The sequence below is a fragment of the Pongo pygmaeus genome, chromosome 13, assembly GCF_028885625.2.
Source record: "Pongo pygmaeus isolate AG05252 chromosome 13, NHGRI_mPonPyg2-v2.0_pri, whole genome shotgun sequence".
Lineage (NCBI taxonomy): Eukaryota > Metazoa > Chordata > Mammalia > Primates > Hominidae > Pongo > Pongo pygmaeus.
In genome coordinates, this window is record NC_072386.2 from 53,155,620 (window position 1) to 53,182,734 (window position 27,115).

The window sequence follows — 27,115 nt, forward strand, 5'->3', positions numbered from 1 at the left end:
ATTTGTATTATAGTCAAGGATTTAACTGATGGTGCCGAAAGTCAAGTATTTAAGAGTTAAGACTTTTAAAAATTGTACCCCCCCAACTTATTTAGTAAAGTACATTACCAACTACTGATTTATTGCTTTTAATGTGATGAAACACCAGATTTGACAGCTAAAGTAGCAGTGGGATACAAGTACATTTTTATCTTTAATCATTTTTGTAGAATAGGACATATACATATCCATATAAAAAGAGACTGTAGCAGATGCCTCCCAGAATCAACCAGTTCTTGTAAACATTGCATTTGTGCAGGTTTTCATACTTGATTCCAAAATTGAGAACAATAAGATTAAAGGCAAATTTAGTAGCCACAAAAAGTCCAGTTTGACTTCCTGCAACATATGGTACCACTCCTCTCTTCAGAACAAAACAAAACAAAAAACCTAGCAGCACATTAAAAAAAATTTACAAAACATTTCAGTACTCTTTCCCTCCCATCAAAAACCGAACAAAAATAAAGTGCAGCACCCATAAAAGTGTCAAGAAAATAGCCAAGTTCTTCCTTTCTTTTAACAAAATAGCACTTGGCCTCAGCAGTCTTAACCAAATTATACAGTGTCCATCATTTTGGGTTCATCTTCTTCTTTATGTACCACCGAGTTTAAGCTGCAGAGAGCTGTATTGATAGAATACTGAAGATAATCTGGATTCTGGGGAAAAAGAAAAGGTAGATTGGGGGGAGAAAAAGAACGCATTATAACCAGTTTTATGACAGTACATACATATATATTCAGTTTCACAGTCCTATTTCTCTGCAGTGTAGTAGAGTAGTAGGAAAGAAGATGGACTTTGGAGACAGACTTGGGCTGAATCCCAAGAAAATAAAGAAAAAAATAGGATGCTATCACCTATGAGATGTGATAAAAGAATGATACATGTAAAAAACAGAAATGTTAACAAATACCACATTTCTTCTCCATTTAATCATACAAGGCAAGGCTACAACTTCCATGTGATTATATATACATAGCTACTGATAATTTAAATATGGTTTGAAGTTAACAATGCATTTTTAAGATTATCATCTAATTACAACAGTAAATACTAAAACTGCAAATCATCTGAATAAAGAAAAAAATTTACTGGGTAAAAATTATGGATATCTTCAGGGTCTACTGTGGTTTCCCAAAGGTTAAAAGAAACTCAGTGAGAAATCTGTACACTTTTGAGAGGTATTTATACCCTTATTTTTTAAACTGAGAATAAAACAACGGGATTTTTTAAACAAGCATAAACTCATAAATGTTATGCTTGTCGATTTCAAAAACTGGGAATAGAAAACACAAAATCTTACTCAATAAATGCAATAAATGCAAAAATAAAACCATTATTAAAGCACCATGAATAAGAGTATAGCCCTTAAGACCCAGAACTTTAGAAAATTCTTCCCCAATTCAATTTTGTCTACTCAATTGTTCCGAATATCTGCTAGTTACTTAAGACTTTTACCACTTGTATTACTAGTTTTACTTGTATTTATTTTATTTAATAAACACCAATGAGGACAGTAGTCAAACAGGATAGAGGTCTTAAACCTCACCATCCAATAGGAGGTTGGGAGGCAGGGTTTTCTAAAGATCCTCCCAAGAAAGTACAACACTTTGTGAGATTCCTTTATTCTAAAAGTCAAAAAGCTAGCTGGAGTTTGGATTATTCCCAATCAGGTCTTTATGAAGGAAGTAGCAGGGACAACTGACTGAGGTCTGGGACACTCACACTGGGCTTCAGTTTTAATCCTGCCTCTATTTAGTAAAGCAAGCCTCAAGGAGAACAAAATTCACAATTTAGTAAAATTAAAAGCTAGCCTATAGGGTAAACCTAAAGTAACTGTTATTATATCTATATCCAAGAGGCCTTGGATTAGACCTCTCAAAACTAAGGATAATGAATGGTATTTGGCTTATTTCACACGATTGCTGTCAATTATTAAAAAAAAAAGAAATGAAAAGCTAAATGGTTACCCACACTTAAGCTTTATCAAAAATGACCAATATTATTGTTACATTGTCTCATTCTCCAAAAAAACAGCTTTAAGACCTTTTTCTGACAATCCAAGCCTAATTCTCTGGAACAGAGCTTACAATTACTCTATTAAGACTGGGCTCCAGTTTTCCATGGCACAACTTTGAATAAAAGAATTGGCTGAGCAGATTCTCCAAAACTCATCCACCCATCTTCCTAAGAACTGCAAGATACTATCATACAGAGACTTTAAAAAATAAGAAGGAATCGGTATACCCAACCTAACCTATACTTAAATTTCATTGACTGTCCCATATTTTCATCTAGTAACATTCTCAACACATATGATTCACAGTCTGTGGTACAGGTGAATAAGCAGTGAAGTATAATAGAAATCCAAAAGTAGAATATTAGATTCATCACTTATTGTGTTGACTTCAGGCAAATTACTTAAGTTCTATGAATTTCAGTTTACTCATCTATAAAAATGAATGAAAATGAATCACAGGGTGTTTGAGAAGATTAAATAATATGTGTGAAAGTGCTTTGCAACATATAAACTGATATAAAAATGGGATGTTATTATTATGGTAAGATTTTTCTTCCAAACCTCTAAACTGATGATTTGGTTCTTCAGGTGGCCTCTCATTTTACTTCCCTCAACTAGTCGATAATCCTTTCTGCACATGTAGCAAGCATCTAACTGAAATTTTATCCAGCCCTTGTATCCTTCAGAAGGACTATACCAGGATGTCAAATTACTTACCATAAGGAATTGGTCTCCCACCATGAGGAGATTAGCCCAGCTTAATTAAATCTGAATAACCCTGATAATATCAGCAATACAAAAGTGTCAGAATTGTATAATTCTAGTCCCCCCATGACTATAAGGGATGCCTAGCACCTGATATCAGTTGCTATCTAATAACAAGGACTTACTTCTCTCAAACCAGAGGCAACTTCTTGATAATATAGGCTTAAGATACTATAATGTGTACCTTTCCCTCTTATGTTTAGAATCAGTTATATCCTTCTAAAGTCTCTTTTCTCCTTCCCATGCATTATGTGACATTTTAATTGCAGGAGGTTTATATATTGGATTTCACAGTGACTTGGTCACAGAATTCCCCTGGAAAAACTACTTCCCTATGGGCTATTTCTTAGGAACTGAAGAGAAAAATCATCACTGAATTTAAATAAAATTAAGAGATAATCTGTAGGAATCTGTAGAGGGAATAAGGGAATATTCTTTACATGTCTAACTAAGAGGGCACATTACTAATTATTTAAAAATCAAACATTAATTATTTCCATCCTTGAGACTTTTTTTTTTTTTTTTTTTTCAGGCAGCCACTAGAGCCAGAGAAGGCTCAGAGACTCCTAAGAATAATATTTTTGATTGGGGGTAAATATGATCAATCGCTTTCCTTAAAGGACATACATGTAATTGGAATGGTGAAATTACAGTGACATAAGGTCAAGCCATTGAAAATCCCAATTTTTAGCACTTTATGAGGTTTAAAACTAAATATAGGACTCTCCTCACGTTGTCTTTTGAATAAGACTTTCCTTCTCACAATGTAGACAACAGATTAAACTGGCTAAAGCTGGTCTTAAAATCTTGGAGCCTGGAAATGAGAGATGACTGGGCTCTATTAAAGTGCTACTAGTAAAATCAAAAGGGTAGGAATTATCTAATAATAACTTAAACTTGTAATCTTAACTAGCATCAGGCAAACCAGTGGTCTGATCACGTCTCCTTTTTGATGTAAATTTTTTCATGCTGCCTATATGACATGGTTTTATCTTTTTTTTTTTTTTTTTTTTGAGACGGAGTCTCCCTCTGTCACCCAGGCTGGAGTGCAGTGGCGCGATCTCGGCTCACTCCAAGCTCCGCCTCCCAGGTTCACGCCATTCTCCTGCCTCAGCCTCCCTAGTAGCTGGGACTACAGGCGCCTGCCACCATGCCCGGCTAATTTTTTTGTATTTTTTTTTTTTTAGTAGAGATGGGGTTTCACCTTGTTAGCCAGGATGGTCTTGATCTCCTGACCTCATGATCTGCCCGTCTAAGCCTTCCAAAGTGCTGGGATCACAGGCGCGAGCCACTGCGCCCGGCCGACATGGTTTTATCTTGATCAAACCACTGAAGACTTCAAAGAGGCTCAAACAGTTGGCCAATATTACCAGATACAATATTATCAGCTACATTAATGTGTTCTAAAAATGTTATATCTGGTAGACCCGACATTTAACAAGAAAATATTAAATAAACTTAAGCAACAGATCACACTGGTTCCACATGCATGTCCACTTTGAAGCTAATCATCCTAAAAAATTCAAAATGGCATAGTTCTAACTCAGGATGAGATGTTTTAAGGAAGCTCCTGAGGGAGCCATCTTGAAGAGTTTATGATTGAGATGATCAATAGCTAAGATTTGTTCTTAAGAATGGTTAGGTATAACTAATCACTACTACATTAAAAGGAGAGGAAATCTGGTATCTCTAAATACTTCAGAGGTGAGATTCAGCACCAAAACATGGCATGAAGTAAGATTCAACAGTTATCTTCTGAGGCAGGAATATTTAAAATGGTAGCACATATTAAAAAAAAAAAAAAGAGTGGGGCAAAATAACAAAAATTATGCGAACTAATATGCTTATAAAATAAATATTTACTTTTCCAACTTACCTGTGGTAAGGATTCTAATAAACCTATAGATCCAACACCAGAATGGGGAACATGATTCTGAACTGTCATAGGTTGAAAACTTTGTGATTGAGAATAAAGTCTTACTCTTGACTTGAAAGCTTCAAGTTCATTTTTGAATGCTTCAAAATAACCTTCTTCCTCTGCCTAGAAAAAACAAAAAAAAACAAAGACTGTGTTCTTCAAGATTTCTAGATATAGTAAATTCCAGAAAGCATATAACAGGTTTGAAGTGGAGGAAGTAATGACAAGGTGAATAGTCTAAATATAGAAACCACCACGATCCCTGTCACATTTGTGAAAAGTACCTGATTTATAGGAACATTAATAATTGGTTTGCTCCATTTCCTTCTGCTTCAGCAAAATAAGCTAATAAAAAACAACCCCTCCCTCTGCATATGCACACAACTAAAAGAAAAGAAGGCTTTCTCTGTATTTTCCTTGATTTATCTGGATCCTTAACAGGATCCAAAATAGTCATTTAATCTGTCAAATTCATTCTATCTTCTTCCTACTACCAAACAATCAAGGGATATTCTTAAAACCTTTTAATTCTCCAACAATTAATAAGGGAGCACTATTACCTGTTCCTAGTAATTTTCTAACTCTATATTCCCTACTTAAAAGAGCTACGAAAACCAAATAGAATAGTCAACGTCATTATGGAACTATCTTCTTATTCTAGTTAAGCAAATACCTTCTTTTCAATATTATGGAAAGAAAAAGTATGATAACTTAGGTCGAGGGAGTGGAACTCTTAGGCAACTCCCTTTTGGCAGCTGCCTCTGTTTATGTTTCCTCTGAATATAGAGAAATGATACAGAGATTTATCCTACCAATAGAATGCAGGCTTTAAGTTCAAGTAGTGGAAGAGATCTTGTCAAATGGATTTTAGGTTGCGTAATCAGGTTAAAACCTGTGGATTAGTTATTACCATCAGCTTCTATTGAAATAATGCAGAGAATGTTCTGTGCTGCCATCCTATCTTCTTGTAAATTTAGGAAGAATTTCCTTAATTACATTTTAGCACCTCACTTTATAAGAACTTGTGTGGACACAGAGTGTCATATCCATAAGGATTCTTTCTGAAAATTAAGAGGCACAATTGCTGGCCTCACCGCATGCCTAAGGTTTAGGGATTTAGATATAGAGTGATGACAGATTTTGTATTATTAAGTAATTTGTGGGCCACTTGCTTAATTTCTTTATGCCAATTTCTTCACCCATAAGATAGCAATAGTAATCCTCATAAAATGTTATATGGATTTAACGAGTTAATCCATGTAAAGTGCTTAGAATAGTCCCTGGAACAAAGTAAGCATACCATGAAAGTGATTATTTCATAATTTTAAAAAAAGTATTATTAAGCATACAATGTTAAGATTGAAGACCAGTGCCTTTCCGTTTTACTTTGTTAAAGTAAATGTCAAACAATATATATGATTTGGCCACGTTCCATTATTTTATTAAACACCAGTTTAAACACATCCATTAATGTAAGATAAAAAGGAAAGTATGTTTTTTACTACTTTTAAGTGTCAAGTAAAAATTTAGAAGAGACCAGGTGTGGTGGCTCATGCCTGTAATCCCAGCATTTTGGTGGGTTAAGGCAGGAGGACAGCTTGAGCTCAGAAGTTCGAGACCAGCCTGGGCAACACAGTGAGACTGTGTCTCCACAAAAAATTAGCTGGGGATGGTGGCATGTGCCTGTAGTCCCAGCTACCTGGGAATCTGAGGCAGGAGGATTGCTTGAGCCCAGGAGTTCAAGGCTGCAGTGAGGAATGATTGCACCACTGCACTCTAGCCTGAGTGACAGAGCAGGACCTTATCTCTAAAAACAAAAGTTTAGACTAGTCACCAGAAGCAGCCTAGCTAAAATATCAAGTCAAGCATTTGCTACTAAAGTTCAACTGTTTCAGGAAAATTTCATATTTTGGTTGCATTTCAGAAGAGTTTAGGGTATTTAAGTTAGGACTACTGCCACATTGACAGTTTTTTTTTAATATAAAAATATAATTTTATGTTTATAATAGGAAATGTTCATTGTAGTACATGAAAAAGAAAATGGAAATTATTTATAATTTCATCACACAAGTATAACCAAAGTTAAACTTTTGGTATATTTCCTTTTAACTTCTAATTGTATATGTTCAAATATATCCTGTGTGCAGAAGAGCATGTAAAAGATATATGCACAGTTTATTCCCCCACTATTTACCCATAGAAATTAGAAAATAGATCATTACTAGTATCCTAGAAACCAATTCCCAAGAGCATTCCCCCTCCCTCCCTGAGGTTATCATTATTGTAACTTTTGTCTTCTTAATTATTCCTTTGCTTTTTAGTTTTACTGCTTATATATGTATCCTTCAACAATATATTATTTTGTTCTGCTTGTCACTAAAAAAATACTTTATAAAAAAAAACAAATTATGAACATTGATACTAGATATATCCATTTAGTATCTATCTAAACAGATACATCACTCTGTGGTTTGTTTGATTCACTCTCTTGTTTTTCCATCCATGCTGATGTTGGCTAGTATTTTATAGAATGAATATACAGGTTGAATATCTGAAATGCTTGGCACCAGAAGTTTTTCAGATTGTGAATTTTTTCAGATCTGGGAATATTTGCATTATACTTACCAGTGAACATCTCTAAATTGGAAACACAAAATCTGTGAGTATTTCCTTTGAGTGTCATGTCGATGCTCAAAAAGTTTTGGATTTTGGATTAGGAATACTCAACCTATACCACAATTTATTCATTGTTCCCAGGCTTTTTGCTATTACAATCTACTATAAACATTATGGCAATCTAGTACATATGTGTAAGAGTTTCTCTAGTGCAGCAGTTCTCTTTACAGTCTTGAAAATTATTGAGGACCCTAAAGAGCTTGTTTATGTGAGTTGTATCTGTCAGTATTTACTGTTAGAAATGAAAACTGAGGAATTTTAAAAACATTAACTAAAAATAACACTGACAAACTCATTACACTACCATTAATAACATTTTTATTTAAAAAAATTTGTTTTCCAAAACAAAAAAATTTAGTGAGGAGATGGTTTTTCCTTCAATTTTTCTAAATCTAATGTCTGACTTTACAGAAGATGGCTAGATTCTCATATTTGTACTTCCGCATTAATCTCTATTGTACACTACTGAGAGAATGAAAATGAAAATTAAAAATAACATCTTGGTATTATTATGAAAATAGTTTCGACAGAGAACCTCCTGAAAAGGTCTTGAAGCCCCTCGGGGTTCCTGGACCACACCTTGAGAATCTACTCTCTAGGGTGCATACACCTAGGAGAATTTCTGGGTGTTAAGGCAGGCACTTGTTCAACTTTACTAGGAAATTTTTTAAAGTGGTTGTTCCAATTTATACTTCCACTAGCAGTGAACGCAAATTCTTATTGCTCTACTTCTTGGGCAGCTTTTAAATTACTGCAAATCTTGTGAGTGTGAAAGGTACTTAATCTTTCTAGACATCTATTTTTCTTCAACATGGCCAACATCATCTAGTATGTACTGCTTCCTGTGAATTCATAGCATAAGCATTTCTTCAGCTCATTACAAAAGTTCCATAAATATAATTTTAAAGGGTGCATAATATTCTACGTACCATGGGTATTTTTAACTATTCCCTTAATTGCTGAATTTTTAGGTTGCTTCCTATTTTTTCTTTATAAAAGTCTGATTTCTCATTAAACTGTTGAGTTCTACACATGAAGAATCCTGTATCTATTTTGCTCAACAATGCATCCTGAGCATCTGAAACAGCTGTGCTTTGCATTAGGCACTCAATATTTACTGAATGAATTAATGATGGAACAAAAGTTTCCCGAATACACACATTCATTTAAATGGGTCTCAATTTCATATACATGCTGTAGTACAGCCTCTTATATAGCTCTTTTAAGTTTAAATTAGCAAGAAATTAGTAATATAAATTTTCTTTTCACAAGAAAATCTACAGAATTTAGCCTGTGGCATCCTGCTTGGATGCCTTCTATTGATATGAATAGAACAAAGAAGTCTCAGCTGGGACCAAATCTTCCCATTTATCAATATCAAATAACTACTTACTTTGGCTTTCTGGAAAAATAAACGAAAACACCCTCTTGGATCCACATTACAGTTTTTGGCCATTTCCATAATAAACTGCATTACAACAGCTTGATGTGCTATTTGTTCCATTAAAGCCCCTTTCTGAAAAAGATTTAAATGATATAAGAAACAAATATATAAATATATTTAATTGGCATACTGATTCAAATTTTGAATTTTTAGAATACTTTTGATTTTACTCTCTTAAGTTATAAGTCAAATACTTTACAAACATATAAAGAGTATATCTTAGTTTTTTTTTTATTATTTGCATGTGGACCAGAATAACTAAAGGAAGACCATGCTCTGAACTTGATTTAATACCATGATTACTGTCTGGATTTTTAAAATACGACTTTCAAATTAGTTTGAAAAGGATTATAGTAATATGAAAACAAGGGAGATGGGGGTGGAGTGGCAGAGAAAGCATAGTGGAAAAGTTTCTGTATGCTAACTGAAACAACAACAACAACAAAATCCCACATTAAACTCAAGTAGATCTGAAAGCAAAAAATGGTAATTCTATCTAATGACCTTCCTGCTTTCTTTTAAAGGACTTAATGTAGAAAACAAAACAAAACATCAATAAAGTATGAAATCAGATTTCCACTAAGGTTCCCAGAAACTCAAGGTTCACATAATAATACCTTCTCAGCTTCCAGGTGAAAACACCATAAAATAAGATATTTAGCAGTTTCTTCACATACAAGGTATGGATGGTCAGACAAAAATCTCTGGCTATCATCCCATCGACTCAACATACCTGTAAAAAAAAGAACTGAACCATAAGTGTCAAATATTTTCTTTCTTTCCATAAGGGAAGAAATACCAACCATTCTTAATTCATTAATCTCTCAATGGTATTTTTAAATGATTCTCTTTAAAGACAATTCATATTACCAGAGCAACAGATTATGGTAAAAGAGCATGTGAGGGACAATACTCTTTAAAGCAATACTCAGTAGACTGGAAATAGCTCCTAAAATTCACAGAAAGTTTTATTTCAGATAATTAATCAGGCCAGAGTGGCCAGTTCAATATTAAAAAGTCCTGCATCCACGAAGGCCCGCAGTCTTGGGCAAATTGAGAGTTAGTTATGTAAGCCATTTACCCATGATGTCTGTTATAAACGAAGTCTTTTAAAAATTAGTTAAGCATATTTGAAAATGGTTGTCATATTGTTTCAAGGTTTCAAAGAAATCCAAATACTATTTAAGTTATATCTACACCTTTATCTAAATTAGCAGGAAATTTGGTCAAAGTCAATACCACCAAGAAATCACAGAACCAGCAAAGTGTTGACTTTTTAATGTTGTCCAGTCAGTCATAACTGAATAGATTTTTTTCTTTTCTTTTTTTCTCCATAAAGATGAGAGTCTTATTATGTTGCTCAGGCTGGTCTTGAACTCCTGGCCTCAAGAGATTCTCCTGGCGAGGCCTCCCAAAGTGCTGGGATTACAGGCATGAGCTACTGTGCCTGGCTAACTGAATAAATTCAATATAGCAATGTTAGGTTTAGATTCCTTAGACTCATGCAAAGAAGTCAGGATATTCATGGAAATTTTGTAGAGCTAGCTGACTCAAGAGTTTAGCAGTAAACTTTTCCTGTAGGCACAAAATGAACTCCTATATATTTAATTCCACATCAGTACACAAGAAAGAACAAAACTGAAGACAAATGTCCTACTGAGAATACACAGCAACAATGTGAGTCAGTCAAAAATAAATGATTCATTTTTTCCTCACTTAAAAAAAAGGGGTAGGGCCAGGCACGGTGGCTCATGCCTGCAATCCCAGCACTTTGGGAGGCCAAGGCGGGCGGATCAACTGAGGTCAGGAGTTCGAGACCAGCTTGGCCAACATGGTAAAACCCTGTCTCTACTAAAAATATAAAAATTAGTTGGACATGGTGGCAGGTAAATCCCAGCTACTTGGAAGGCTGAGGCACAAGAATTGCTTGAACCCAGGAGGCGGAGGTTGCAGCGAGCTGAGATTGCACCACAGCACTCCAGCCTGGACGACAGAGCGAGAGACTCTGTCTCAAAGGAGATAAGCTAGGCATGGTGGCACATGCTTGTAATCTCAGCACTTTTGGAGGCTGAGGCCAGAGGAATGGTGGAGTCCAGGAGTTGCAGGCCAACCTCAGCAACATAGTAAGACCCTGTCTCTACAGAAAAAGCTTAAAAATTACCTGGGCATGGTAGTGTGCACCTGCAGTCCCAGATACCTGGGAGTCTGAGGGGGCAGGATCACTTGGGAGCCTAGGAGCTAGAGGCTGCAGAAGGTATGATGGAACCACTGTGCTCCAGCTTGGGCAATACAGTGAGACCCCATCTCTTAAAAGGATTAAAAAAAAGGATAAAGACTGTAGCATTTTCTCATAGAGTATTCTAAGCTTTATAAAGTTATTTCCCCAACGCTTTGGACATAATGATTAGGTCATTTGAAGTTCTGAGAAACAGAATGATTATGGAAGTTACTTAAAACTACTTCTTAAAGTATAAGAATATTGCTAGGCGTGGTGTAATCCCCACTATTTGGGAGGCTGATGTGAGAGGACACCTTGAGCCCAGATGGTGGAGGCTGCAGTGAGCTATGACCTCACCACTGCACTTCAGCCTGGGTGACAGAGCAAGACCCTATCTCTTAAAAAAGCCTAATGATTCCTGGGACTCAGATTTAAAGAAAGCACAATCCTTATTTCTTATACTTGAACCCATAAAGTAAATTCTATGAAGCAGTTTTGCCTTAGCTTTCTTACACTTCTGGAGAGGTAATATTTTCAACTCTATCTACCATCGACAATAAAGCATTGCTCCTTTTGTTTACTTCTTCATGGCAGCATTGTGACTTGCTGAAATACCAAAAGCCTTATCCATTCTGGTTTATTTTGCAGGAAGGATAACATGAAAGGGTTCCTGACACTTGGGGCCATGGGGAAGGGTTTCTTTAAATATTAATTTTTTTTTCTTTTTGTTGAAATGGAGTCTCGCTCTGTTGCCCAGGCTGGAGTACAGCAACACGATCTCAGCTCACTGCAACCTCTGCCTCCTGGGTTCAAGCAATTCTCCTGCCTCAGCCTCCTGGAAGCTGGGATTACAGGCGTGTGTCACCACGCCCAGTTAATTTTTGTATTTTTAGTAGAGACAGGGTTTCACCATGTTGGTCAGGCTGGTCTCGAACTCCTAACTTCGTGATCCACCCACCTCGGCCTCCCAAAGTGCTGGGATTACAGGCATGAGCCACCACTCCCCGCCAAATGTTAATATTTTTTAACTACCTATTTAATAACTGAGACGACTTAACACTTGACATTGAAAATACATTTTTTTTTAAATCTGAGAAATACTATCACTTGATTTCAAAAATGCATATTGAATTAGTATGAAATTGAGAAGTTCAGTTACAGGTAGTCGATACAGACCTTTGTGGAAAGAGTGTGGAATTTTATGAACAAAATAAAGACAGGTGGGGCGCGGTAGCTCACACCTGTAATCCCAGCACTTTGGGAGGCCGAGGCAGGAGAATCACCTGAGCACAGGAGTTTTAGGTCAGTCTAGGCAACAAAATGAGACCTTGTCTCCACACAAAATGAGATAATTAGCCAGGCGTGGCGGAGTGCACCTGTAGTCCCAACTACTTGGAAGGCTGGGGCAGGAGGACTGCTTGAGCTTAGGAAATTGAGGCTGCAGTTGCTATGATCTTGTGACTATAATCCAGCCTGGGTGACAGAAAAAGACTCTGTTTCAAAAAATAAACACATAAAGAGAATCAACAACTCAGTGGAACAACATATACCTCAAATTACTGATATTATTTTGGAATTTGTAAACAAACTTGTATACAAATGGAGAGTAACAATTTAAGACAGTGGCTGAGAAGACAGACTAGAGCTAAACGGCCCAGGTTCAAATACTGGCTTCACCATTTTACTACTGCAGGTCCCTTTATATGCCTCCATTTCCTCATCTGTAAAATAGGGCCAAAAATAGTACCTAACTCAGGATTTTCATGACAATTAAATGTTATTAATTCACATAAAGCACTTAGAACAGTGCCTCAGACATAGTAAATACTCGATAAATGATAAACACCCATTCAAAATGTTTACTTAGCTAATCCTTTGGTTAAGGATAATACAGTCATTTAAACTAGCCAAACAATTTCTCTGAATGCTTGGAAAACCTCACTTTGACAAGTTTAGATATTTTAATCATATGCTTTAACCTATATACTTCCCTAGTGAACGTCTAAATCTCAATCCATCATCAACCTTCAGTATGCTACCTGATTCCTAAAATGGTCCTGAAATACACATGTCCTTCCTTATTACTGATTTCCTTTTCCTCTTTCATTATACTTACAGAATTATTATTATTATTATTAATTAATTTATTTATTTAACTTGAGAGACAGGTTATTCCTCTGTTGTCTAGGCTAGAGCACACTGGTGCAATCACAACTCATTGCAGCCTCAACCTCCTGGGCTCAAGAGATCCTCCCACCTCAGTCTCTGCAGTAGCTAGGACTACAGGTATAAGCCACCACACCTGACAAATTTTTTTTTTTTTTTTTTGTAGAGATGAGGTTTCACTGTGTTGCCCAGGCTGGTCTTGAATCCCTGGGCTCAAGTGATCCTCCAGTATCAGTTTCTCAAAGTGCTGGGATTACAGGCAGGACCACTATGCCAGGCTTAGAATGATACATTTTAACAAAACTACACTAATTCATTTTAATTTCTCTGTGTACTAAAAATCTCCCAGCTAGTTTGTGAATTACTTGAGGAAAGCTGTATGATCATTTCCCATATTCCTAAACTCCAGATCTCCTCTATTTCCAATCACCTACCACCATATGCATTTCTACTGATATGCCTGCATGTAAACCCATCTTACTTGAAACCAAACCCATACTTGTCTCTCTGCCATCCTACAATGTTTCCTAGGCTCCATGTTACCAAATCAAGCATTCTAGAAATTCCTCTGACATTTCCATTTCTCCCACATCAAATTGACCACCAAGTCCTGTGGTTATACTACTATGTTCTGTTAATATAATGAATCACATTAATGAGTTTTCTAACGTTAAGACATTTTGATTCTTAGGATAAACTCTTTGAAAAATTTTTTTTCAGATTATAAAAATAAAGTTTATTTATTGTGAAGAATTTTTAAAATCCAGAAAATAAAAGTTATCTGTAATTCTACCACAAGAGATTACTGTTAACATTTTGATGTATTTCCTTCCAGGCATATTTTTGAATGACTTTTTAAAAAACCAAAATTAAGGCTCGGCGTGGTGGCTCACGCCTGTAATCCCAGCACTTTGAGAGGCCGAGGCGAGCAGATCATCTGAGGTCAGGAGTTCAAGACCAGCCTGGCCAACATGGTGAAACCCCATCTCTACTAAAAATACAAAAATTAGCCAGGCGTGGTAGCAGGCACCTGTAATCCCAGCTACTCGGGAGGCTGAGGCAGGAGGAACACTTGAACCCGGGAGGCAGAGGTTGCAGTGAGCTGAGATCACACCATTGCACTCCAGCCTGGGGGACAAGAGTGAGATTTCGTCTCAAAAAAAAAAAAAAAACATTAAAATCATATACATTTTCTATTCATTTCACTTCATATGTAAGAGTGCTTTATATTAAATGTTTTTCAAAAATAAGATATTGATATGTTTTTAAAAAGCAATAAACAATTACATTGAAGAGGTTGTAAATATTCATAGTCAGAACAAACAAAAAAAATTCTATCATAGTATTTGAGCAAATTTTTATAGCTCTTGGTAAAATTTCCAGTGACAACATCCTACACAGATTAAAAAAAGCTGAATCACAGCTAACTTTGGCTGAAAGTGAAGATGATGTGCTCTGAAAATTAGATGACTCAAAAAGCAGCTCTGATGATCATAAAGCCAGTGATGTCAAACATGCATATAACTTTGAACAGAACGGTTGTGAAATTCAAGAGATAAAAGCCTTTGTTTTTAAATTAATATTTTATATTTATAAAATGTGAATTAACTAAATTAAACTAAATGTAGAGGAAAAAGTCAGATTTCAATACTTTATAATATTCATGATATATTGTACCATTTACCATTAGGTGGTAAATTCCACCTAATTGTAAGGGTAAAAGCAGCACAAGAAAGGTAGTCAACAAATTGTATAAGGGAAAAGTTAGGAAAAACTCTGAAGAATATAAGTACAAATAAGACCACAGAGAAGCACGGGTGTAAAGCCCCTATAGCCCCATACAGCCCCCACACACACCAGGCCCATGTCATCCAAGAGTCCGGAATGCAATCCAAGTCCAGAAAGCCTCCAACTGGAAGCTTTAATTACATCTCCTATTGCAGATGTGTTTAGAAGAGTATACCAGAAGCCATTATCCTAAGCAAACTAACAAAGGAACAGAAAACCAAATACCGCATGTTCTCATCTATAAGTGGGAGCTAAATGATGAGAATACATGCACACATACAGGAGAACAATGCACACTGGAGTTTACCGAAGGGCAGAGGGTGGGAGGATCAGGAAAAATAACTAATGGATACTAGGCTTAATACCTGGGTGATGTAATAATCCGTATAACAAATCCCCAAGACACACGCTTACCTATGTAACAAACCTGCACATCCTGCACATGTACCCCTGAATTTAAAACAAAAGTTAAACAACAACAAAAAAACAAAATAAAGGAGTATACCAATATAGTCATCATTTTGGTAAGCTTTCTTCTTTCATCACAATAAGCATACATCAGAAATCTTCCATCAAGCAGGCATAGCCACAAATTTTCACTGTCTTGTGTCACACCTCTATCAACTCTGTGCCATAATCCAGTCCACAGGGATTATTATCTCATCATTCCCCATGACTACAAGTTGGTCCACTCTCCACTGATGCAACCTGGTAAAGTGGAAATTGCAGGTATTCCAGGTCCCTTGTTAAGATATATCTATTCCAGAGTGGGAAATAAAACACATGAAAATTTTGAGAGCCTACTACCTTTGCAACATTCCTGGGGATCCAATGTGCTGTGGCAAGTAATATATCTCCTCTGAAGTTAAAGTCAATATGCATTTTCAGTAAGAAACAGGCACAATGTGACTCTGGGAATGGCTATTGGTCTGGCTGGGTGTGAAAACAGCAAGGCTCTGATATTTATTACAAGATAGTATATCGGAAGTTCACAACACATAACGGCAAAATGATTGCTTATTAATCACCTGTGGATGTTAAGTCAGTTTTTTTCCTCAACTATCTCATTATCTGCACAACAGTTTCATAAATTCAGGGGTCATGGTGGCATAGGTTTGTGATTATGCATAGATTCGACAGTGTAGACTTTCCCCTCAAGGATGTTCTAGTATCCTAATCCAGTTTAGCCACTGAACACCTAATTTACTAGTAGCGAAAAACACCAAAATCTCAATACAGCACAATGCACTGCAGAGATCAGACAGCCATCAAGTAGCAGGTGGATTACCCTGGTCCCACTTCATCTGAGAGGGACTGGTAATTCCTCACTTGAACGAGCCCACTCTAGATGTGGAAGTGCCCTCCCTCCTTGCCATGCTTCTAATCAGTAATACATCTGTAGTCTTACTAAATGAATTATTCACCATACCACACTATTTTTTGACCCAGAAACTCATTTTACAGCAAAAGAAATGAAGACTGTAGAGTTCATGAAATTCACTGTTCTCATCACGAACATCACTACCCAGAAGCAGGTTTTATAAAATACTTAAGATACATAGTGCCAGATGGGTTACAACACTGTGTGATATTTGGATATTTTCCTACACAAAATTGCTTCTGAACAAGGCATTCAGCTTACAGCAAAAGTGAAAGAACTGCTTCTCATTTACTAGGTTTCTCATGGCTTCAAAGCAACCAACTTTCAGAGTGCCAGCTGGGTGAAAACACCTTGAGGAATGTTGTTTCACCAGATGCAGTACATGCTCTGAAAGAGCAATCAGTATATGGTACTATTTTTCCTTCAGCAGAAAAACATGGGTCTAGAAAGCAAGGACTGTAGGCGGGAGTGGCAATTCACATATCACAACTAAGATTCATGTGCAAATTTTTTGCCTTCTATCCTTATGACTCAAGGCTCTGCTCATTTTAAGATTTTACTATCTGTCCAAGGGAGGCCTGTGTATTCATTTTTTTCTATTATAAATAATACCACATTGATTATATGTAGAAAAATTTTGTCTTTATTTCTTTGGGTACTATTTTTTACTTAAATAGTCTTTTTTCTTTCTTTAAAATGAAAAGTATGAGCAAAGTGAATATTTTATGAATAAATTACATAAAAGGAAGGGAAAAAATTTAAAGTAATATTTATTGTATTGACATAACTGAAGCATAAACGAAATTCAAAAAACTTTAGGTAAACACCAATAGGAAAAAGATTTCAAAATGCCATTTAAAAAGTTCATGAACACATTACAAATAAAAACCATGTTTACTAAATTAACATACTACTCGGAATTAAAAAAAAAAAAAAAGTTTTAAACCTTAACTCCTAACACTTCCCAGCATTTTCATGCCAGCGGTATCATGCTGCCTATAACTCTCAGAACACACCATGCTGTTTCCTAACTGCCCGTCTCATGCTGTTGCTGTTGGCTTGCCTCCCTTATATATGAAAAACTCCTGTCTGTTCCTCGAAATCAAGCTCAGATGCTGGCTCCTCTGGAAAGCCTTCACTTGTATCAACCCCCCTCTGACCCTTTTTCCCCAATAGAAAAAACCTATTTTTCAGTTCTTTATATATACATTTCTATTACTATATTTATCTGAGTAACAGTTCAAGGATCTGCCTGAATTATACAGCATCATATCCAAAACCTGAAAAAAAATGAATAATCTTTTAACCATAAGATAATCAGATTCCAAGGAAGCAAAGAGAAAAAAGAAAAAAGCAAAGACTAGTTGGGAAATGGAAAGAGGCTATGGAATACATAAAGTTGTCTTAAAGGTAGTACACTATATAATAATATTTTTGCTTCTCTTTACCATTTGGTTTGCTCTGCCAATTAATTTTATTTATAACCAAAAAAAAAAAAAAATTATAAAACAAGATCTATACAGCTGTGCCAGAAGAAGCTACAAAATTGGAGTTTGCCACTTTTCTTTTTGGCTCTCTTTTTATAAATCCATTTTTTGCACATGTACATATGATACCAAACATTACAAAGAAGGAAATCCAAGTAGTAGACTTACCAAAATGTCTGATTTTTTGCTCATATTTTTGCATAAATGATTCTGATTTATCTTCATCTTCTGTGTCTTTTCTTTTATCTTGATTAATAAAACTCTAAGAAAAAATTTTAGAAATTTAAATCAGATTTTAAATTCTAATTGAATCTTCTTTCTCAGATACTGAATACCTAGGAATTCTTCCTATAGACAATATATGTGGTACAGTATCATACTGATATTACATGATTAAATTCATCTGTTAAACTATTTTTAAAAATTAAAATTTTCTTGTATGGGAGTCTTATTAATTTTGTTTAAAATGATGTATGAGGCCGGGCGTGGTGGCTCACGCCTGTAATCCCAGCACTTTGGGAGGCCGAGGCAGGTGGATCACGAGGTCAGGAGTTCAAGACCAGCCTGGCCAACATAGTGAAACCCCGTCTCTACTAAAAATACAAAAAATAGCTGGGCGTGGTGGCGGATGCCTGTAATCCCAGCTACTCTGGAGGCTGAGGCAGGAGAATCTTGTGTGAACCCAGGAGGCAGAGGCTGTAGTGAGCTGAGATCATGCCACTGCCCTCCAGCCCGAGCGACAGAACAAGACTCCGTCTCACAAAAAAATACATATGATATATGTGTGGATATAGGTTCATCTTAGAAATCATACAGAAAAACAACTGAATTAACCTTTTTGGTAAGCTGAATTTCCCAATTAAAAGCAGGTATAGAAACATCCTTTATATTTTACATGCATAGTTTACTTGTGCATTATTTAATTCCTATAAATATTCGCAACTCTTGCCTAATCTTTCAAGTTCTTGCTGGAAATAAACTCAGAAATTCAAAGCACATAGAGAATAAATGATATTTACTGTAAATTCTTTAGTAAGACATAAACCAGAAATAGACCGTTGTTGTTGCGTGTCTTTTTTTTTTTTGTTTTGAGATGGGGTCTTGCTCTGTCACCCAGGCTGGAGTACAGTGGCACAATCATAGCTCACTGCAGCCTTAACCTCTTGGGGTCAAGTGATCCTCCCACCTTAGCCTCCAGAGTAGCTGGGACTACAGGTGTGAGCCACCATACCCAGCTAATTTTTAAATTTTTTGTAGAGACGAGGTCTTGCTATGTTGCCCAGGCTGGTCTTGAACTCCTGGGTTCAAGCAATCCCTTCACCTTGGCCTTCCAACGTGCTGGGATTATAGGCATAAGCCACTGTGCCTGGCCCTTTGTTGCATTTCTAATAAACTTCTTAGAAGAGACCAAACAGTTTGATTTTTAAAGTCAAGTACAAATTTCTATTAAGGAAGTACTTATTTTCAGTTAAATAAGTCATAAAATATACCAAGAATAAAGTTTGTATCTAGCTAGAAAAACTGGCAGAAGTTTCTTAGAACATTCTGTGATCATATTTACACCCTGTTATCATCACTGCCAAAAATAAAAATTGCAAACTAGATCACTGCCAGTTTATAATCAGGAAGCACTCAAAAGTTTACATATCTCAAAATAAAAGATTTTTTCTTCATGCAGTCTGCCATCTAGACCAGCACTGTCCAATAGAAATACACTCCAAGTCACAAATGTAATTTAAAGTTTTCTATTAGCCATATTAAAAAGCAAAAAGAAACGGATGACATTAAGAAATTATCTTAACATATCCAACCTATTATCATTTCAACATGTAAGCAATACAAAGCAATTATTAATATTTTACTTTTTTTGGCACTAAGTCATTGGAATCTGGTGTGTATTTTACACTTACAGCACATCTCAATTCGGACTAGCCACATTTCAAGCACTCAATAGCACATGTGGCTAGTGGCTATCAAATTGGATAGTGCAGATCTAGACCAGTCCTCTCAAGTCTCAAGCTCCCAGAAAAAACCAGTGTAGGATTTTGAAAAAATGACTGGAACATAAAGATAGTCCTAATTAATTTGTGAGATAAATGTAGGCTGTCTTAGAACCTAAGTTTAAAGAAATAATTAAAAGCAGAGACAAAATGAAAATATTTTCTTTGTCACCACTGTGTTAAAGAAGAGATATTAACTTTACAAAACAAGAAATATTACTTTGAATATTCCTTTTGGAAGAAAAAAATTATTTTAAATAGTTTTGGGATGTAAAGGCAGAACAGAAAATAACACAAGATGCACCCCTTAAAACAATATATACAGATATAGCAAATGACTCAGATAAAGAATGATCCCATTGTGGAGGGAGAGAAAAAGTATATAGAAATTAGTACAGGCACAGAGAAAGTCGAGAAAGATATGACTCACTGTTAAAGTACTGATAGGCCTAGTGGCAATATACACTTATCTGTGTGTGTTACTGACTGCTGTAGCAGAACTAGAGCTGGTCCAGGGAAAGGCAATTTAAAAAGTTCATGAGAGTGGGTGAAAGCAGATGCCAAGAGGACAATTAACAAGTTTGAGATGGGTCTCACTGTTGTCCAGGCTGGAGTGTAGTGGCACGATCTCGGCTCACTGCAACCTCTACCTCCTGGGTTCAAGTAATCCTCAAGCCTCAGCCTCCGAAGTAGCTGGGACTAGGGCAATACAGGCACATGCCATCATATTCAGCTAATTTTTGTATTTTTTATAGACACAGGGTTTCATCATGTCACCCAAACTGGTTTTGAACTCCTGGACTTAAGTGATCTGCCTGCCTTGGCCTCCCAAAGTGCTGGGATTACAGGCGTGGACAACTAAGCCTGGCCTATTTTTCAATAAGTATCATTTTATTCCACATTTAAAATACTAGTTCATGAAGTTTTGCCTTTTCTCCCCTTTTCATGCATTTGAAAATCAATCTCTAAAAACTCTAGTTTTCAAATGGAAAACTGAGGTATAAAACCCTGAAGTTTGAAAAACATGAGATTTTAAAAGTTTAAGCCTTCATTCCTAAAGGCACTTAATAAAGGATATTCAGCACTTCTCTTTATCTTATCTCTCAATCCCACAGTCAGGAATTTCTCACATTTAACCCACCACTAAGTTATCAAGTCACTCTACTTACGTTTCCACTTAGTTTCTTCATTTATAAAAACAAGGTGGTTGCATTAAAGGAACTCTAAAGTAGTGATAATCAATGTAGGGGGTACAAAATATGAGATGTGGAGGAAAATATTTCATAACTGATATATTTTCCCATCCTTATAACAAATTTTTGTGAATGTTTTTTAATATATGTAATATTTGTTCAGCAGTACATTTATATAAATATGTATTTCAGACTGGTCACTTAACTGCCTGGAGTCTGCGGCTCTACAGCAAGAGCTTTGAGACTGCTTGACTTTCATAAACTTTTCAAGCACCTTTCATAAACTGTCAAAATTGAACACTGTTTATGTGATTCTGCTGCTTTGCTACCAAATACGCACAACTGGTTTGTACAAACACTTGTTTTTCTTCTTTCATTATGGCCTAGTAAAAGGTCATACCTTATTAAAAACATCCTTGCTAATGGCATCCATGCTCCACAGACACATCTTCTCTCTTTGCACTAGAGCTTCTTCTTTCTGTCGCCATTCTTCTTCCCGTTGCCTCAGTTCTGATACTGCTATTTGTGCTTTGGCATGCTCCTGATCCAAGGACTCAGAATTATGCAGTGCTAAGCTACCAAGTTTCTGTTGAGCTTCAGCAAGATTCCATTTGCACGCCACAGAGCTCTTCACAAACTCTTTCTGCTTTTGGCAAGCCAATTCAATTCCATGGCTATACATCTGGATAAAAACAATATTTGTACGAAATGAAGAAAGCAATGGATGTGTGTGCAGCACAGTTCAATTTTTCTTAATTCAAAGGATTTCTGTACAATAGTTTGGTATATAGTATATCCTGTGTTCTAGGTCTGCAGTCATGTTTTTATATCTTAGTCCTTGTCTCATCAACTAACTTCTAAACTTCTTTGTTAATTTATGCCTATCCCCTGACAACTAACAGCAACAAAAAGCCTGGCAACTATCACAGTGTCTTGCATAAAGCTAGTGCTTAACAAACACTTAATTAATAGTCTTCATAATCCTGAACAAGCAGAATAATGAGAACAAAGCTTAAATCTAGTTCATCACCTCAATACTCAACATGCTGACAACCAGGCCTTTATAATTTTGTTCTCCAAATTCTTCACTACAAAAAAACCTCCTTTTATCTAGAAGTAATCGTTTCTTGGTTTCTATTTTCTATCTGTATTTTTCCAATCCTTGGTGATTTGAGAAGTTCTTATTGGATATTTCTATTTATAACTGATTATATCAGACAGATAACCTTTAATTTATTCCTAATCAAAATAGGCAAAGCATATATATATTTTGTGACGGAGTCTCGCTCTGTCACCAGGCTACAGTGCAAAGGTGCGATCTCAGTTCACTGCAACCTCTGCCTCTGGGGTTTACGTGATTTTCCTGCCTTAGCCTCCGAAGTACCTGGGACTACAGGCATGTGCCACCACGCCCAGCTAGTTTTTGTTATTTTTAGTAGAGACAGGGTTTCACCATGTTGGCCAGGATGGTCTCGATCTCTTGACCTTGTGATCTACCCACCTTGGCCTCCCAAAGTGCTGGGATTACAGGCGTGAGCCACTGCACCTGGCCGCAAAGTTACATTTCTTAAAAGTAACAGTGGTCTACCCTGCTGACGGTACTACTCCAAAGCAGTAGTAATTACTTTTATTTACTTAATTACTACATGTAAAGTACTGTGATAAACATTCAATACCCTATATTCCTTGGCTCTATAAAACAAAAGCTGAAGGCACATTCTTTATGACTTCTTAGTCAAATGTAGATCAACTTCAGAATAATTTCTCTCCAATCTGTTCCCATATCTGCATCACTATTCAAGCCCTTATAATTTCACATGTGAATTATACAAATGCAGACTCTTATCCCAACCCATTCTCCACTCCACTAGACTGGAGTGATCTTTCCAAAAAATGAATCTGATCTTTTTTTTTTCATTCTTAGCTTTGGGATAAAGTACATACCCTGTGGCAAAGCCCTTCGTGATGTCATTTCCCATTACTTCTTTAGACTCAGTTCCCATTGCTCTTCTACTTGTTTGCTTATTCTTCCCTTTCCCACCCTTGTCCCTCACTTCAATTTGGCAATCCTCTTTCTTTGAGGTAACTCCTACAGAAACTCCTATCTTCATCCAGATTCTGGCATGCCCTAAACTTTTTCTGACCCAGTCTCTCCCGACCCAAGTTATGCATATTTCTATTGTGGTGTTTTTCATACAATATCATGCTTATTTGTTTACTGACTGGTGGTGGTAAACAATTCTGAGGCAAGTAGTAACCAAGGACCCTACCTCTTAGCTGAGTCTTCAGGCAAACTCAGGTTTGTACTGGGACAAATGTGGACACTGTTGCTATTCAGATGTTTTATTTACTCATTCAGCAGGTTTGGAGCCCAGGTACTATAAACCATGTCCCTAAGTAACCAAATAAAATATTTATTTTTACTTTTTGTTATCTTAGAATAGGATCAAGAATAACTGTAAACTAGCTATGCTTAAAACAGGGCCAGGAAAAGGAGAAAAATTAAGCTATAAAACTTATTTTGTAAGAAAAGATGTAAGAACTTTTGTATATAAAACTTCTTTTGGCTGGGTTCAGCAGCTCATGCCTGTAATTCCAGCACTTTGGGAGGCTGAGGTGGGCGGATTACCTGAGGTCAGGAGTTCGAAACCAGCCTGGCCAACATGGCGAAACCCTGTCTCTACTAAAAATATTTTAAAAATTAGCTGGGCATGGCCAGGAGCGGTGGCTTACACCTGTAATCCCAGCACTTTAGGAGGCCGAGGCGGGTGGATCACAAGGAGGAGATCGAGACCATCCTGGCTAACATGGTGAAACCTCATCTCTACTAAAAATACAAAAAATTAGCCAGGCATGGTGGTGGGCGCCTGTAGTTCCAGCTACTTGGGAGGCTAAGGCAGGAGAATGGCGTGAACCCAGGATGGCAGAGGTTGCAGTGAGCCGAGATTGCACCACTGGACTCCAGCCTGGGTGACACAGCGAGACTCCGTCTCAAAAAAAAATTAGCTGGGCACGGTGGTGGGCACCTGTAATCCCAGCTACTCAGGAGGCTGAGGCAGGAGAATCACATGGGCCTGGGAGGCGGAGGCTGTGGTGAGCCAATATCGTGCCATTGCACTCCAGCCTGGGCAACACAGCAAGACACCATCTCAAAAAAAAAAAAAAAAAAAAGACAGTATATCAAGAAAAGTAATATGGTAATATGGATAAATAGAAATTATCTTGCATTTTCAAATTATTTGGGAGCAAATATTCTTTTCTCAAATCGAACAATTCTAAAAATAATTTATGTCTTAATTCTCCACAAACTACTCAGACAACATTTGGCCATTTGGGCAAACTATCCAACATGTATTCAGATATTAAATAAAATATTAGGTCACACTCTAATCCATGACCATACAGAAGTTTTAGAGGGACATTAAACATGATCTGCCTTTACATTAATTGGGTCTAAGAACTACATATCACATACTACGTTAAGAAGTCTAGATCCCCCTTATTTGATAAAATTAAGCCAAAGCTGTTTTTTAGGATTATAAAATGTTAATCAATTAAACGTTTTATTTTTTCCAAATATTCCAATCCAAAAATTTAAGTCTTAAAGCCAGCAAGACCAATTGAAGTAAGTTTGTAATAAACACATGAACTTAGAATTAATAATCAGTTTGCAAAAAAAAATTTTTTTTTTTGAGACAAGAATTTCGCTCTTGTTGCCCAGACTGGAGTGCAATGGTGTGATCTTGGCTCACTGCAACCTTCGCCTCCAACAATTCGCCTGCCTCAGCCTCCCGAGTAGCTGGGATCACAGGCATGCGCCACCACACCAGGCTGATTTTGTATTTTTGGTAGAGACGGGGTTTCTCCATGTTGGCCAGGCTGGTCTCGAACTCCCCACTTCAGGTGATCCACCCGCCTCGGCCACCCAAAGTGCGGGATTACAGGGGTAAGCCACTGCACCTGGCCCACTTTGCAAATTTTAACACCATTTAAAGGTAGTTTCAGACAAAGTTTTACAGTACTTCACACGGTGGGCAGTGCAGTACGTGGGAAAATATACTGGACTAGGAGTCATAAGTGGGTTCTAGTTTTAACCTGGCCACTAACTAGTTATATGGCCTCAGGGAAATCACTTTTAATGAGAGAGATAAGCTTACTCACTTCTAAAATCTCTTTCAGCTAAACAAATTTAGAAGTGCACAAGTAAGAAATTAACATACAGATATTTCTCTAGATTACGTCTGTAATTCAATCACAATGCACTGAAATTCTTGACACCCTTTTTTCTCTTCATATGCCTTCAAAATTGACAATGGCACCTGCTGTTCACTCTTCTTTCCTCCCTAGCACATCATGTGCTTATAATACATTTTGTATATAAAGATGACACTAGTGATCCAAAATTAGTGGGTGACTAATGATGGACCCATCAACTCTCATTCTGTCCTCCTAAAAAATGTCTTGTAGTACCCCAGTGACTAGCTGGCCAAAGTACAGACAGTGGTTATGAAACAGCATTTTTCTCTGTGTGAAGCCAACTAACCCTGTTAGCTGGGCATAAGATTGATAATGTCATGCTTACTGGCAAGCAATTTAACTCATCCTCATTAACATCTAGCAAAATAAGTTGAGAGGAAAACTACTATTAAATCTGTTACACTCTTGGGAACCCCATTTTGCAAGAAGGCGGCAGACACTTATGATCCATTGAATATATTAGTGTTTAGTCTGTGATCCTGAAATATACTTCCAAAACACGGATTCGGAGAAAAAAACAGGACAAGGTGATGCGAGTATGTAAGTATCCCCTAAGATAGGTCCCTGAAAAATCTTTAATAGTATATCACATTTGGATACGTTTCAATGGCAGGAAGGCAGGAATGCTGGATTGAAAACACAATACCAGGAACCTAAGAGAAGTCTGAAGGAAAAGACAAGTATATGCGTATGTATTTTCACTGGAGAATGACGTGAAGCAAAACTAAAAAACAAAACAGTAAGGCAAAGATGGTCACGCGAATGGGAGAGGTGTACGCCAGCGTCAAAAGCGAGGTTTAAAGAATTTACTCAGTTGTCAACATCGGTGAAAATCGCATGTGAAATCTTTGTCAGGACTCAGTGTGATGCTGAACTACAATCATTCACTGTTCCTATCAACTGTGCACAAGTACGCTAGAGCCTTTAACAGAATAAAGTGCTTGGGGAAAACCTCTCACAAGAGGACAAAGGGTCAATGTTACAGCATGAGCCGCCCCAAATCTGGGTGCTGTCAGGAAGGGGAGATGGAGGAAGGTATTCCAAGGGTGAATAGGAATCAGCCAAGGCGAAACAAAACGTGTGCGTGGAGGTGGAGGTTGGTAATATATGGCCACCCCGTCTCCCCTCCGAAGATGCCATAAAAGGGGTGGGATGGCATCAGGCGTCAGGTCCCAGGTCCCAGGTCCCCGGCCCCCGGCAGTGAGGTGGGCGTAGAAAAAGGCGTAGAAGAGGGTCTGGGAGACGCGGCATTCCAGGGGTTTGGCGACAGCACTACTCTATCCCTCCGCAGAACGCAGGCCCCCTCTCACCTGGGCGCTGCCGCCCGGCAGCTGCGGGCAGCGGGGAGAACTGGGGAACACGTCCAAGTCATTCTCTTCCTCAGCCTCACCCTCGGCCCGAGGGAGGCTCCAAGGTCCCGGAGGCGGCCACGGTTGTTCCATGTCCGGCTGCTCCGGGTCCTACAACCGCCCCTGGCCCTACAACTGCCACTGCCAACAGACTTGGCGTGAGTGGAACCTGCTGCGCCGAGCCAGAAGCCCAGCCGGGGGCCGGAGCCGTTACCCAGAATCCCTCTACTGGCCGCGACACCGCTGCACACCCCGCGATAGCCTGGGCCTCGCCACGGGTGGACGGCGGAAGAAATAGTCGGCACTGTGCGTCACTTCCGGTTGGGGCGGGGCTGTGGAGGCGCGTCCCGGGCCCTTTGCGTGTAGTGGGTGGATCAGCAATTGTATTCCTGTTTTAAGCCCCGTTCTCTTGCAGC

General features: G+C 37.5%; 1 protein-coding gene across 1 annotated transcript; it reads right to left on the reverse strand.

The window, feature by feature from the left end:
- Positions 1–112: 112 nt before the first annotated feature.
- Positions 113–27,022, reverse strand: CDC37L1 (cell division cycle 37 like 1, HSP90 cochaperone). Its single transcript, XM_054500959.2, has 7 exons — positions 26,661–27,022; positions 21,494–21,775; positions 18,069–18,162; positions 9,478–9,593; positions 8,810–8,932; positions 4,699–4,863; positions 113–696 (listed from the first exon to the last, which is right to left on the reverse strand). The coding sequence occupies exons 1-7, from the start codon at positions 26,790–26,792 to the stop codon at positions 595–597; spliced, it is 1,014 nt and encodes a 337-aa protein (XP_054356934.1). The 5' UTR covers positions 26,793–27,022; the 3' UTR covers positions 113–594.
- Between the last annotated feature and the right edge of the window lie 93 nt (positions 27,023–27,115).

Bases quoted from the DNA above. Each gene is read 5' to 3' on its own strand.
- CDC37L1 (XM_054500959.2), bottom strand. From the start codon at position 26,792: ATGGAACAACCGTGGCCGCCTCCGGGACCTTGGAGCCTCCCTCGGGCC. The intron at 18,163-21,493 runs GTATGACCTTTT...ATTTTTTCTTAG, and splicing joins GCAAGGATGTTTTTAATAAG to AGTTTTATTAATCAAGATAA. The intron at 9,594-18,068 runs GTAAGTCTACTA...TTTTTTTTACAG, and splicing joins GCAAAAAATCAGACATTTTG to GTATGTTGAGTCGATGGGAT.